The sequence below is a fragment of the Elgaria multicarinata genome, chromosome 2 (genome assembly GCF_023053635.1).
Source record: "Elgaria multicarinata webbii isolate HBS135686 ecotype San Diego chromosome 2, rElgMul1.1.pri, whole genome shotgun sequence".
Lineage (NCBI taxonomy): Eukaryota > Metazoa > Chordata > Lepidosauria > Squamata > Anguidae > Elgaria > Elgaria multicarinata.
In genome coordinates, this window is record NC_086172.1 from 65,776,917 (window position 1) to 65,791,880 (window position 14,964).

At 42.0% G+C, this 14,964-nt stretch overlaps 1 protein-coding gene across 1 annotated transcript in view; it reads left to right on the forward strand.

Moving 5' to 3' along the window:
• The window catches only part of CFAP221 (cilia and flagella associated protein 221), a 32,860-nt gene that overhangs the window by 6,777 nt on the left and 11,119 nt on the right, over positions 1–14,964 (forward strand). The window contains exons 6-13 of the mRNA XM_063118648.1: positions 831–934; positions 2,535–2,694; positions 5,413–5,536; positions 5,640–5,751; positions 8,105–8,216; positions 9,308–9,395; positions 11,557–11,646; positions 12,279–12,374. Coding sequence (XP_062974718.1) covers positions 831–934; positions 2,535–2,694; positions 5,413–5,536; positions 5,640–5,751; positions 8,105–8,216; positions 9,308–9,395; positions 11,557–11,646; positions 12,279–12,374 — 886 coding nt within the window. The remainder of the gene's footprint in view (positions 1–830; positions 935–2,534; positions 2,695–5,412; positions 5,537–5,639; positions 5,752–8,104; positions 8,217–9,307; positions 9,396–11,556; positions 11,647–12,278; positions 12,375–14,964) is intronic.

Sequence of the window (14,964 nt, forward strand, 5' to 3'; positions counted from 1 at the left end):
TACAAAAAAGAGTTACTAGGATAACAATCATCCAGGTTATAATTACAACGTTAACCAACATATAATATTGGTTATTAGAATTTAATCGTTTGAGTCAATCAATAGTTTCCGGACCTCCATCACCCGGTGTACAAACTTGGCAGTCCTAAATGATGTATAATAGTCTGTACCAACCAAAAGTGTTTGAACTACACCTTTAGATGACATGAAATTAAACCTGGGAATTAAAGGCTCAAGGTAATGTTTCCTCAGCTCCGCATACCTTGGGCACTCAACTAGGAGATGAATTTATAGAGCCGCTGAAATGGGCTCTATAAAAGTATCATTACTGCTCCGGGAAAGGCTCCCCTATATTTAACTTCTGGAATGCCACAAGAGCTGAGATGGCTATTTACTCGGTGCAGGTTAAATTCACTCCAGCTGATAGAGGTGAAGGCGCGCTATAAAAATCATCTAGCGCCAATGTAGATTGTCCAGCAGGCTGCCCTAAAGCTGAGGATATTTGGTTTATATATAATAGCTTGATTAGAGCTGCATGTTCCTATAGGATTTCCCCCACTCGTTCTTTTATAATTGGAACTCTACCAAGTCTACAATATTTAATATCCAGGCAGCACATATAATACAAATTCACTCTTGCCAAATTTCGGGTGTAAGTCAATAAAAATAAAATAGGATCTAACCCAGTAAATAGTTCATTATCTTGTAAATTACCCTTCCATAAATCTTTCTGATACTTTTTTGGTACATCTCTTATCTCGCATGCTACAAATATATATATATATATGAACATGAATTTCATTATTTTATCCTGTTCTACCTTTTTACAGTAAGGAATATGTGATCCCCTTACAGTGCAGCTGTCCCATAGATTTTGAGTTCCACATTGAGTATCTTCAGCCTCATAAAGCGTTTACTATTCATCCGACTTCTGGTAAGGTCTGATACAGGAAGCATTACTGTATTAGCATAAACAATCTTGGCTATTTGAACATCTTTGAACAAATATTTGAGTATCTTATTTACACATTAAGAACAGAGTTCTTGCTGAGCAGATTCAGCCATCTTGATTGCCTCATGGCCAGCGCTATAACCTGCCCAGTTCTCTTACTCTAGCAGCCTTGTCCTAAACATCTTTACACAAGTGTAAATACCACAAGTGTCTGTGCACTAGCACTTTTGAGCTTGCACTAGCAGCAACCAATAGTGCTTGCTAGCGTGATGGGTTTCTTGAGAAACCTGCTGCACTAACAAGTGGGACAGGAACATAAAAAGCTGCCTTGTACCGAGTCAGACCATTGGTCCATCTGGCCAATATTGTCGACGCTGACTGGCAGCGGCTCCCCAGAATTTCAGGCAGGAGGTCTGAAGATGTCTGCGATTGAACCTGGGTCCTTCTTCATCCAAAGCATGTACTCTACGACTGAGCTAAGTGCTATTGATATAGCACAAGTGCTGGTTTCCAACAGCACCCAGCGTCAATAGTGCTAGCACATAGGCATTGTTGGATCCTTCCCAGTTGGACTTCCTTCAAGATTAGCCAGCTTAGGGTGGCAGCTTGAAGAGGCTGGGTATGGCCTACAAGCCAGCCTACATTCTCTAACCCAAAACAGAAATGGCTGTTCTCTACAAAAAAAAAAATCTGGTTCTGGCCATAGCTTCTCTTGCCAGAAGTGGTTGTTGGTGCAAAGTAAAAATGCAAAGTGGGTGCAGATGATGAATGCAAACAAGAGAAAAGAATAGCATGGGAGGGTCTTCCAAAAGGGATGAACTTTAATTCTAACCATGTTTGTTTTTGTTTGCATAAAGTGCTACTGGCAACTTAACTACGAGAGCAACCATAACTCAGGTTGTGGAGGGAGTGAAGTGGCAGACCTCTGGCCAGCACAAGCTGGCCAGGGAACGAAGGAAGGCTGCCTTTTCTGGGCTTTTTAACCTGGTAGATCCTTTTTCCTTTCTCTTCCCCCCCCCCCAGAATTTCCCCCTCCGCCATTAAAAACAATGAGAAGGGGAGTTAGCTAGGCCAGCTCCAAACTGGCACAGCTGCATGGCCTGATCCAGGCCTCTCTTAGGGGAACAGAGGAGCTTTTGATCCAGTGTATCCAAAGCCATTTCCTACCCATCCCTGCCCCATCCACATGACACCCTGTTTCTGTGTCTGCTCCTGCAAGAACACTGGTGGCAGATATATCTCCATGGTGCTTTCTCTGGGAACGGGCTCCTCCACCATTGGAGCTCCTCTCCGTTGGCTATGGGGTGGCTCCTCCACATCCTAATCCTTCTTAGCTAGATGCCTAAATGGGTTAAGATTGCTCGCCCTGCCAGTAGTTGGCTTTTCAGTCAGCTGATCAAACAGGTTAAACTCATGTCTCTTTTAAGGCTTCTCAAACTGGACTCCCCCAAAATCCCTGATTGTTTTGGACAATTAAATTCCTCAAGTTTTCTCAGCATATTTTGTTCAGGCAGAAAAGTGTTGCTATAACTTCAGAATGAATGCACTAACTACATTTTATCTATTCATTCGTTCATTATAGGAATAATTCCAGCCAATGGGAAAGCACAAGTGGTAGTTACTTATGCACCGTTCGAATATGGAACAGCACAGATGCAAATCCAGTTGTGGATTTCACAGTTTAACTCAAAACCTCACATATGTGCATTCACAGGAAGTTCTACACCGCACCCAAGTTTAACGTATGTTGTACTGGTACTTGCTTTGAAGGGTTTTTTTTTTTATCATTTGGCATTTTACTGAGAGACCTTTGCCAAATAGTATTTGTATTGAGGGTTTCCCATTAGTTCATGTTAAAAGTTGAGCAAATGAACCCATTAGGTTGGATCCAGAGTAAGTCAGTTGCTCTTAGGTCCAACTGAAATCCATGTAAAGTCAGGTATGACTAAGTGAAGACCTGTTAATATCAACTTACTCCCCCATACAACATTTGGGCCTTTTTGGCTTAGAAAAATGGTGAGCATGGAAAGACGTGAAAAGAGGTGTATAAAATTGTGCATGGTGGATGAAGACACGTCTTTTTCCCTCTTTCATAATACTAGAAAGCAAGACCATCCAATGAAGCTCAATGGTGTGAGATTGAGGATAGATAAAAGGAAGTACTTCTTCACATAGTGCATAGTTAAATTATAGAATTCTCTACCACAATTGATAGCCACCAACATGGACAGCTATCAAATGGCTACTAGTTCAGTGCTACCTCCAGTATTAGAGGCAGTATGCCTATAAACATCAGCGGCTGGGGAACACAAGGAGGATGGTGCTATTGCACTCGTGTCCAAATTGTGGGCTTCCCACAGGCAGCTGGTTGGCCACGTGTGAACAGAATGCTGCGCAAGATGGATCTTTGGCCTGAGCCAAGTCGTCTTATGTTCTTACATTCAACTAACTTACTCTGGATCCAATCCAATATTTGGCTTGGAGAGGTTGCAGTAAACATACTGTAATAAATTAATTAATTAATTAATAATGCTTTGTGGTCAGTCGTTGCATTGCTGACACCAGTCTTCCAAGCATTAAATGTACATTCATATACAGATGAGAATTTCCTCACTAGAATTGTATCGTGCAGGCAGCACATGGCAACCTCCAAAGAAATGTTTGAACATGAAAAGAACAAATGTAGAAGCAAAATGATGCAGGCAGCTTTCATGGCCTTTCAACCAGGTCTAGGCCAGCATAGCTCCAGAGAGATCGGTCACATTCAGGCCATTCTTGGGGTTATTTCTTTATTCTGTATGTTGGCTGCTCTAAAACAAACAGGTTGGCCACTCAGTGAAAAGGTTCTCTACCCTGGCTGTTCCAATGAACAGCCACCCAGGTAGGGCAGCTCATGAGATCAGGCACTAGGGTCCTGGTGCAAGGTGAAACCTGACTGCCTGGAGCCAATGGGCCTGTTCAGATGACACGCTAAGCTATGGTTGAGCCGTTAACCTTTTGCAGCAAATGATTAGAGAGTGTGTTTAAACAGTGGTTATGTAGCCACCATGGTTAGGTATGGTTCCCATGAAATGCTAAGTCATGGTTCACATGATTCTCTAAGCCATAATGTTTAGCTCAAATGCTTAATCATCGTGGCTTAGCGTGTTGTCTGAACAGGGTGAGAATTGGTATTCACCCTCCATATTAGCACAGCAAGAACTGCCAGATATTTTCTGCAAGCAGTTGCCATGTAGTGATCCATGAGTGGGAGGCATTGGAACATCCCATGATTTAATGCAGCGTACCCCATTTGCGAGACTGAGCTGAATGGTCCCTTTGTGGCAGCACCATGAATAAAACATCTTTAATTGCTCTTAAACAACTTTTCTCTCCCTTGTGGCTTTGTAAACAGAGAGGTTCTACAAACAGCTTTGTGCAATCTGAAGCTTTGTTAGTTGTTGTCTTTAGTTTAGCTGCCTTAGTGCTGCCTGTTGTAAAGCAGCCATCCCCCAACCTGCTCAGCAGCCATCCCCCAACCTGCTGCCCTCTGTGCTAGTTGGGAGTGATGGAAGTTACAGTCCCAACATATGTGGAGGGCACCAGGTTGGGGATTGTATTGGGTGTTGATTTTTGCTGAAACACAGATCTCGTTTGGGGTTGTGAGAGCACATACCACTGTGAATTCCTCTGCCACTTTCTTCCCATGCATCTATTGTCTGAATAACTTGCTAGTGGTTTCCATTTTAAAAGTAAAGCCAAATGTAACTTGTATGCTCTTTAAAAAAAATTTTAAAAAAAGCTTAAAGAGCCTGCCAATATGTAAGTGAGGCTTTAATTCAAGAGAATATAAAAGAACCATAGGAGGTTTCCTCTCAACATTTTAGCACCAACTGAGCTCAGGAGCAGTGAATGGGTGCCCCCTCCCTCTCTCTCATGTACTTATACAGTACATAAGCCAGAAAAAGGTTGCCAACCATGGGCTCAAAAATAAACTTCAGGGCTCATAAAGCCTGTCTTGGAAAGAGAGGCTTTACAAGCTCCCAAATTCTTCTCTAGTTCAGATTAAAATCTGAGGCACAGGACAATCCCTGGCTTCCCCCACACCTGACTCTACTGCATTCCCTTATCCCCCAAAGCCACCCCCAATGACACGATCACTCCCTTCCCTTTCCTTGGAGCTGGGAGGTGGCAAAAGCCACAGCAGAGGCATGTGGGGAAAGGCAGGAGCATTTTTACTCCCTCCTCTCCATTGACCCATTGTGCTGGTGCTCTGGGCACCATGAGAGAGGTAGTCCCCTCAGGAGGTCCTGCCACTGCAGCAGCCCCCACCCCCACCCCGTATCTAGAGTGAGATGAAAGCTAAAGTTCGAATCACAACATTTTGTCACCCACATCCCCAAGGATTTGAGTCCTTTTCAAAAGCGCAGCTGTACTTTTGCTTTATGGGTATTAAAAGGTATGTCTCTTTCAAAATCCAGAAGAGAAGACTTTGAGAAGCAAGAAACACTTTTGCAGAGAATGCCAAAGTCTGCTGAAAAAGCAGTGATTCGCCTCCCACAGAAGACAAAACATAAGAGGTGTAGCCCCCTGCAAAAAGTACAGGTGGGAATTTACGAAAAAGACAAAAATATTTCTTTGCTAAAAAAAACGAAAAACAAGAGCATCATTGGTTAGTTGCTTTGACATGTCACCTTTTATTTCATAGGCCATCGAATATAAAAACCTGCGATTCCCAGCTGATTTGTCAAATCCTTATGCTGTAGCAACCGTTTTGATTCAGGAGCCAGGCAAATTAAATATTAAACACTTAAGAGAAGGTAACAACGTTGAATATTAGATGTTTTGTGCAGTGTGTGATACATATGGCTGGGATTCAGGTAGAAATAGCACCAAACTTGATACTTGGAAGCCTAAGTAAATGTGTAAGTGCAATCAGTGCATATTCTTCACCAATCAATCAGCCAATCATTTATTGTTATGGTCAGTGACCAGCATGACAAGTAAATAGCACATAACACACATGGAATGCATATAAAATGCCTGAGATAAAATAAAATAAAAACATAATGGGGAGAAAAATAAGGCAACATTATTATAACATTTATGATCATATTGCGATCTTCCAAGGAGGACTACAGAGTCATTCTGTGTCTGTTTAACACCCACCCCCTGCATTCACTTCCCTCCCCTTCCTCTGTTGTGTCCCTTGTGTTATTTTCTAGATTGTTAAACTTTTGGGTGCAGGTACCTGTTTTCTCATTCCTGTAAATGGATGGCATTGTTTAATCATATTGAAGGCAATGGGGTGGGGGATTGACTTCATTATCAAGGGCAAGATAGAGGGCCTGTTCATACAACACGCTAAGCCATGTTTAGGATGCTAACCCTTTTGCAGTAAATTGCTAGTGAGTGTGTTTAAACTGTGGTTATGTAGCCACCATGGTTAGGAGTGGTTCACATGACACGCTAAGCCATAATTCACACAACACACTAAGCCATACTGTTTAGCTCAAAATGCTTAACCACCATGGCTTAGCGTTGCATCTGAACAGGGTAACTGTCTCTGTTTCAAAAGGAAAAACATGCTGCTTCACCCTTAGTGGAGTAAAAATAACCTTTTCCACCATCTCCCTTACCTCCTAATCTTCCCGGAGAGGTTGGCTAATGTCCCACGGAAGAGGTCCTGAAGCTGGAGGAACTTCAAGAAACACACAGCCCCGTTCACCTACTTTAGCCATCTCTGTATTTTCTAATCTGATTCTTTGGTTTATATGTAATAGTGTCATAAATAATATGAACTGATCTGTTCCATCTGGATATGAAGAATCCTGCCTCAGTTTCAAGAATTCACCTTCAACTCCCATCTAGCCTGGCAGCTCTGTGTGAACAGCCACAGGGAGAGAGACTGAAGGGCCCCGTGCACCACATAGAATCATAGAATAGTAGAGTTGGAAGGGGCCTATAAGGACATCGAGCCCAACCCCCTGCTCAATGCAGGAATCCACCTTAAAGCATCCCTGACAGATGGCTGTCCAGCTGCCTCTTGAATGCCTCTAGGGTGGGAGAGCCCACAACCTCCCTAGGTAATTGGTTCCATTGTCATACTGCTCTAACAATCAGAAGTTTTTTCTGATGTCCAGCTGGAATCTGGCTTCCTTTAACTTGAGCCCGTTATTCCATGTCCTACACTCTGGGAGGATCGAGAAGAGATCCTGGCCCTCCTCTGTGTGACAACCTTTCAAGTATTTGAAGAGTGCTATCATGTCTCCCCTCAATCTTCTCTTCTCCAGGCTAAACATGCCCAGTTCTTTCAGTCTCTCTTCATAGGGCTTTGTTCCTGTTCATACAGATGCTGCTTTGCAGTTCTCTGTTTGTGCCTTTGCCCCCGGCCATCTCCATCCTGATACTGCAGCACTGCTTCTCTGCTCATCAGACAAGCACCACTTCACACTTCTAAGAGATCTGAAGTGGTTTTATTGTATATAATAGAATGATGTCATTCTATTTTTCTATCAAGACGGATCAAGAAAGATATAGCAGGACTGTAGAACCTCAGGCCTGGGGACCCAGTCTGGTCTTCCAGAGTTCCCCAGATCACCACACCCCATTCCCCCTCCCCCCCAACCACTGATCATTGGGTGGTTTCCCAGCTTTCATGCAGATTTTTTCCCATTCAAAAGGTTGAAATTCCTCTCCTACAGCTTAGATACTGACAGTAGAAGCTTAAAGCTAAAATATGCTGGTGTTTTAGCTCCGCCCCTTTTCCCTTCAGCCCCGCCCTTCACTAGAACTTGGCCCCTGAGAGCTTCCGTGAAATGGAGTTTGGTCCTTAGGTTAAAGAGGTTTGACATCCCTGGTACAAAACATGAATCATATTTTGCTATCAATGCTGATTTTCACATTTTGAAATTTCTGTTTAATATATTATATCTCAGAAATCGTAGAGGCCTCATTCCCATAACATTAGATTTTTCACAATAAAATAGGGTTGTTGTCTCCTGTAAGCAGATCTTCGTAATGATCTGATCCATGCATTTTCCAATTCTGAAATTGGTGTAATGCCATTCTGGACTGAATAATTCAGCCTTTATAACTTGGGGATAAAAGAGGGCTGTTGGACACCACTCTTGTAGATCCTGTTTAATAGCTGTTGGTATTCATGTCCTACAGTCTTAGAAGGACAAGGTGACGGAGGAGCTAAAACAAGGCAGGTGAAAGAAGCTGTTTTTCAACTGAAAGTCAAGCAAGACATGCAAGAAGAGCAAATCAATCAACTTAAATGGTGAGCGACCCCTACATATTATGCCAGAGGAAGGCAATGAGTATAACTTCTCTGAACAAAGCAAGTCATTGCCATCTAATACATTAGTGAAAGTTGTTTTGCCAAAAAATTAAGTAATTATATTTGTTTCCCAGTGTGTATCTGTTTATAATTAGAACAAAAGAATGTGAAGAGTAGTTACAATGTTGTTTTTTATCTTGATCTGTAGCAGAACAACAAATATCAACCCAAAAGATTTTTGGGTTGTATCTCACAGTGCCTTTGCACTAGTAGAAAGGACTTCAAACATAAGAAGGGTCAGACTAAAGGCCTACCTAGTCCTAGTCCTGAAGGCCAGTCTAGTCCAGCATTCTGTTCACACAGTAGCCAGCCAGATCCCCATGGGAAGCCCACAAACAGGAAATGAGCACAATAGCACCCTGCTGCTTGTTTTCTGGAGATAATATATAGCCATCATGACTTGCAGTAGCTATTGATAGCTTTATCCTCCATGAAAAGGTATGGTACCCAGTTTTTACTAATCTCCCTAACCACAGCAGTCTCTTAAGCTCCCACACCCACCTCCCACAAAGTCGTTACAGAGCGTTGGGGGATCCTTAGAAATAATATGGGATATGCTACAGAGAGCTACAGTAGGAAAGGAGAATTGACAAAAATGGAGTGCCTTGCCTTGCATGAGTAGAAGCATTGGATGCAACCCATTGAGAACCCAGGCTCTGCAAATTGTCTTCGTGCTAATAGGAAAATAGTCATTTTGATCCACTCAGTATTACAGGAAAAGTGCAAGGCTCTTAAAGTTTGGTCACAATCCCATACTTAACATAAGGGGCACAATCCAGCCAAAACGATGTACTTTGAAATCATGTGGATTTCAATAGGGTAAAGTTAAGTGCTTTTATTTGACAAATGTGTGGTAACGTGGTGACCGTGGGCAAGTCCATAAGCAGCTGATCTGCAAAAGTTACAGCACTTTTGCATTGGATTCATTGCATCCATGTGGACATATTGTTTGTAAAAAAAAAAGAGAGAGAGAACTGTCCAAGTTGAACTTTTAAGTTAAAACTACCCTCTTTTTTCCAATTCAAATGCAGGCAAGTTCATTTAGGCAAAGATCCCATTAGTCCAGCTTTTCAAAAGCAGATTCTCGAAGACCGACAGAGAGAAGAAGAACAGTACAAGGTTGGGATACATTTTCTTTTCAAAATAACTCTATGGGTTTGTAGCTGGGGGCCTTCCCAGGCAGGTGGGATAGAACCATTGTGTTACAGTAGTGGGGGAAATGAGTCAGACTGCAGAGGAGGAGACCTCCCTTCCTGCTGCTTCAAAGGCTTATATTGAAATAAAGCACATCATCCTCACTGCCAACAGTTTGATGACCTGTATATTATCCTGACTTCAGGGTTTACATGCAATGTTAAAAAGAAAAGGGGGTGATAACAGAAGACGAATGGAGGCTGCCTCTTATACAGTCTCCTTGGGAATCTCTAGATATACCCTGTTGGTTGGTGGTGGGCCCTGTGGCATCATTACCAGCCTACATGCCTGTGGTACTTTGACTAAATGTGATTACTTATCCCTTAAGAGTCCTAGAGGCTTTCTGTTTGGGCTGGAAAGCAATGCCGTCCCAGATGCTCGCCTTTTTGTAGGCCTCTTCTGAAAAGGAGCTTCCATTGCCCTTGCAAATCCTCTCTCTCTATTTGAGGCCCTGCCTCTATATTGTGATGGGTTACTTGTTGTTATTATTTTTTATTTCTGACATGTGTAAACCACTCAACCTCTGAAAAATTCCCAACCTGTGAACGATGATAAAAATGTCAAAATGCAGAGAGATAAAAACGTATTTAAAACGTCAACAGAACTGTGCCTGGTCTTTTGGTCACGGAAGGCTTGTTAAAATAAAAATGTCTTTACCAGACGCCAAAAAGAGAGCAATGTTGGCGCCTGCCTGACATCAACTGAGAGGGAATTCCACAAAGAGGGAGCTAATACACTAAAAGCTCTACTCCGTGTGGACTCTAAAACAGACGTCATGCCCATGTGGAATTGCCAGAAGTGCCTCATCAGATGACTTCAATGGTCGGGCGGGTTGGTAAGGGAGAAAGCACACTCCCAAATATCCTGGTCCCAAGTTGTTGAGGGCTTTACACACCAAAAGCATGGAACTTGGCCCAGTAGCAGATAGGCAGCCAGTGCAATTCCCTCAGCAGAGATGTTACATGCTAGAACGGGGTGGCCTACCACAATAGCTGAGCAGCCACATCCTGCACTGGTTGCAGCTTTCGGACCAGCCAGCCTGATGGGCAATCCCCACACAGCGCACATTGCAGTAATCAAGTCTAGAGGTTACTGACTCTGTTCCAATCCTCCCCATACAGCCATTTCCATCTATCTCACAGCTGAATTTACCTATTTATTTAGGGATTTTCAAAAAAAAAAATTGAAATTTTTCAATGGGGAGCGGTATATAAATATTCTAAATTAATAATAAATAATAAATATTTACGTAACAAATAAATTAATGGATATACCCGCCAAAAGGCAGATGCCCTCGGGGTGGTTTAAAGTCAAAAACAACAACAACAACCTCAAAACAATAAAATAATGACTAAACAATAAATACAACAGTGAATACAAACCTAAATTGCGCATACTCCCTTATAGCTGAATGGGGTGGGTTCTAATGAATGACAAGAAGATAGGGCTAAATCAAGGCACAATCCTATGCATGTTTAGATAGGAAATGTCCTACAACTCCCAGCGTTCCCCAGCCAGCATGCTGGGAGTTATAGGACTTTTTTTCTGTGTAAACATGCATAGGATTGCACCCATAGTGGCACAGCAAAATTTTGTTACAACCCCTTCTTAGTTTGGGGCTACATATCAATGACTAAACCCCATTGACACAGTTGGACTTAATTTTGAGTAGACATGTATGCATTTGGGCGGCGTAGAACCTATTTATGGTTGTTTGCAGCTGTATTAAAAAGGAGCATAGGAATCCATTTATGGTATATCTGCTACAGTCGGTGTATCTGCTATAGTATGCTATAAAGCCTCATCATTCCCACAGTAAACCAGATCAGTAACCCTAACCCCATTACAGCAATACAGCAGCAATTCCAGTGGTCTTTTGCCTGTGGCCCAACACCAATAAGTTATTCTGTGGGTGGGTGGCGGTGGCATATGATCCAAACCCAGGAATCGTGGAATTCAACATTCTACTAACGAGTTCTGCTTGCATTTTGCAATTTTCTTGGGAAAAACAATGAATACAGAACCTTGACTAAGGATCTTTTAATGTGCTAATATGGATATATATGTATTTATGGTGCCAAGCCAGATTAAAAGAGGAGATCCCATTATGGAGAAGGAGTTTCATAGGAAGAACGTTCAGATCTCGGTCAAACGTGTCGTCCGAGATGTCAATGAGGTATGTCTTTGCATCACAGGTGGATGGGACTGCAGTGCAAAGAGAGGCGCTACTGCATTAAAGTCACAAAATCCAAACAAGACTAATTTGCTTGCATTCTTTTGTGAGTCTCCCTTGTCAGGGAAATAGGAGGGGAAGGAGTTTGAACCCGTGAGGTTTTAGTAGTGTAGACATAGCTAAATGATCAGTTGGTATACAGCAATAGTATACAAGTGTAGTAGCTACCTAGAGATTATAGATGAACAGAATTCTTCAATGGGTGTCTCCTAGAATTAATAAATACTTAGTTGGTGAGGAAGAAATGAACATTGTTGTCACTATAGTTTTGATTATTGTTTTACTAGGGCTGCTATTAGAAGCTGAAATTTAGACAATTCTCAGTGTTTCACAGCCAGCGTGTAGGACTCTTTTCTGTCTAAACATGCATAGGATTGCAGCTTAAGTGCATTTACTTGGAAATAAAGTCTGCTGAAGTCACTGGCCATACTTCTGTGTAACTGCAGATACGATTAACCATGAACACACCAGTGCCAAATAAAATGCTACAGATTTGTTCTAAAAAGAGTTCTTGTTTGAAATTCCTTAGTCTAACCATTTCCGGCTGAAATGTTTGCTTCTTGTGTGCCGCGCAGTGCCCCAAATCCCAGCCCACCTTTGATCTCCTGCTTAACAACCCGTGGTGCCACAAGCATTGGAATCTGCGCCGGTTCCAACAAGCTGCACGAAAGGTACTGAAACCAATTGCCACAGGTAAATGTATACGCAGACGCACGTACCAGCTACAGACACACTGTTCCTTTCCAAGGTCTTCCTGAACTTGCAGCGGTCATTGATAACCTTTTAGATGAGATCTGAGTGTTTGTTTGTTTAACCCAGATCCAATCTCAGTGGTGGGTGTTGGGGCTCTGCTGTGCAGCTGCACACACGCATGCGCACACACGCACAGGAAAACTCCCCTGCCTGCACAAAGAAGTATCCCATTCATATCTGTGAGAAAAGCATTTCTAATTTTGTCAAAATTGATCTTCTATAATTATATGCACTGCTGGGAAGCCATACACAACCACTGGTGAATGGACATTATTGTTAGAAAAGAGGAAAACAAACCACATGAACATGCAGCCCTTATCAAACAAACATACTTGAAATAGAAAAAAAGGTGGCAATGAAGAAGTAATGTTTTTTATTAAAATTAGAAACCCTGTATTAACAATTGGAAGTGAAAAACACACTGATCTGTTAATAATGAGCATATATTTAATTTGCTTTGGTGGTGTTTGTGGTGTTCATTATTACGAATGAAACTTAATAGTTAAAAACAATAACAAAAAGACAGCTGAAATATTTTCATAACTAAAACGATTTTAATTTAGATTATGTTCTACCCTTAAAAATGGGGAACTAAGGCTGCAATCTTATGTTCACTCTCATGTGGGAGTGAGCCCCATTGAAATCAGTGGGTCCTCTGAGCAGATATGCATGGGACTGGGCTGTAAATGCACTTTATGGGGAGGGAATTGTATTCTTTTTTCATGTGCAGTTATCATCGATGTTTTGTTCTGGCTTTAACTGTTATTCTGCAGTTCTGTATCCCATAAATTGAAGTGAAATAACCCAAATTGACTTATGTTTAAAAAACAGATTTATAACATTCAGAATGCATACCCCTCAATTCTAAACATGTCAAATATTTCTAGAGGCAAGCCTTGATCATAATTGCTAATAAATCTTCGTAGTTTAGAAAAGAAGATACAAACCTGAATTGTCTCTAAATTGTCTCTGTTTCTGGAGTCTGGTAAGTCTATTAGGTTGAAAACTTTCAAGATACACAATCCTCAGTATGCTCCACAGCAATAGTGTACACTCCACATATACTGTGTACACTTTCTTCAGGTATACAACTGTAACTAGACAAAAAAAATGGTAAATTTATCATAGTTCAAATTCTAGGCTTTTAATGGCAAATAATGGGCTTTGTGAAAACTGGTTGCTCCTTTTCACCGCATTGACTTCTGTTTTATGGATTTCTAGTTAGTGATGCATTGTTGCTTTTTAAACTGCTGCTAGATTTGCTGTTTTTACTTATTTTAAAAAATGCTGTGTTGCTTTTATTGTAGCATTTTTTTTCTTATATGACTTGAGGCTTATGCAAAAGGTGGGACATAAATCCCCAAAATAAAAGCTTCCCACTTTTTCTGTTGCCTCAGTTCAGACCACCACCACCCCATGCCAAACCATGGTGAAAGAAGATTAACTGGCTTAGAGTGATATCTGACTTCACAAACTATACTTTTCAATTGGCCGGCAGACCAGGATCGGAAATCAGAATTTGAAATGGGTTTTCAAACTAAGTTTTGTGCTAACTATGGTTTGACAAGAGATCAGAATTCTTATGGCAGTTGTTTCACCTCCAGATGTGGACCTAGGAACTAAAGTGCCAAGCACACGGAAAATGGAAGTCAGCAAGCAGCTCCACACTAACCCATAGTTTCCTTGTATGTTTGGAAGCTCAAACCATAGTTTGGGTTTTAAACTATGGTTAACATAAACCTTGGCGTACAATAAATTTGCCCCAGTGTGTTCAGTAGAAGTATACATTATACAGTACGTCAGTCATGCGATAACTCTGCCACTCTATATAGCTGCTTAGGGGCAAGGCAGAAGAGAACATAAGCACATAAGAAGATCCATGGTGGATCAGGCCAAAAGTCCATCAGTTCCAGCTCTCTGTTGACGAGGAACCCACAAGCAGGACACAGGTGCAATAGCATCCTTCCACCCATGTTCCCCAGCAACTGGTGTACATAGGCTTACTACCTCTGACAGAGGAGGTAGCAGATAGCTCTTAGGGTTAGTAACCATTGGCAGCCTTCTCCAGCCCGCTTTTAAAGCCATCTAAATTGGTGGCCATTGCCCCATCTTGTAATAGTGAATTCCATAGTTTAACTATACACTGGAGGTGTGTAGGGAGGTGGATAACACACAGCAGTTCTCCACCCTTACCAACAACAACAAAAATGTTCATACATATTCAGATACCATAAGAGCAGTGATGTTGCTGTAAAGAAAGGCAGAGCTCAACGTGATTCCACTGAACCACTCTTGGTGTGTTGCCACCACCCTCCAAACTGGCATCACACCTGGGGACGGAGGGAATCCCCAGGTAGACCTGCCTGTGTCCGCAAGACCAAAGCGGTTCTCCCACTACCTTGCATCCAGAACAATCAGATTAGTAGCGCCAGCCACAACTACACTGGATCCAACGCTGACCCCGATGGAAATAGCAGCACAGTTCTCAGAAGTCGATAGCTTATTTAC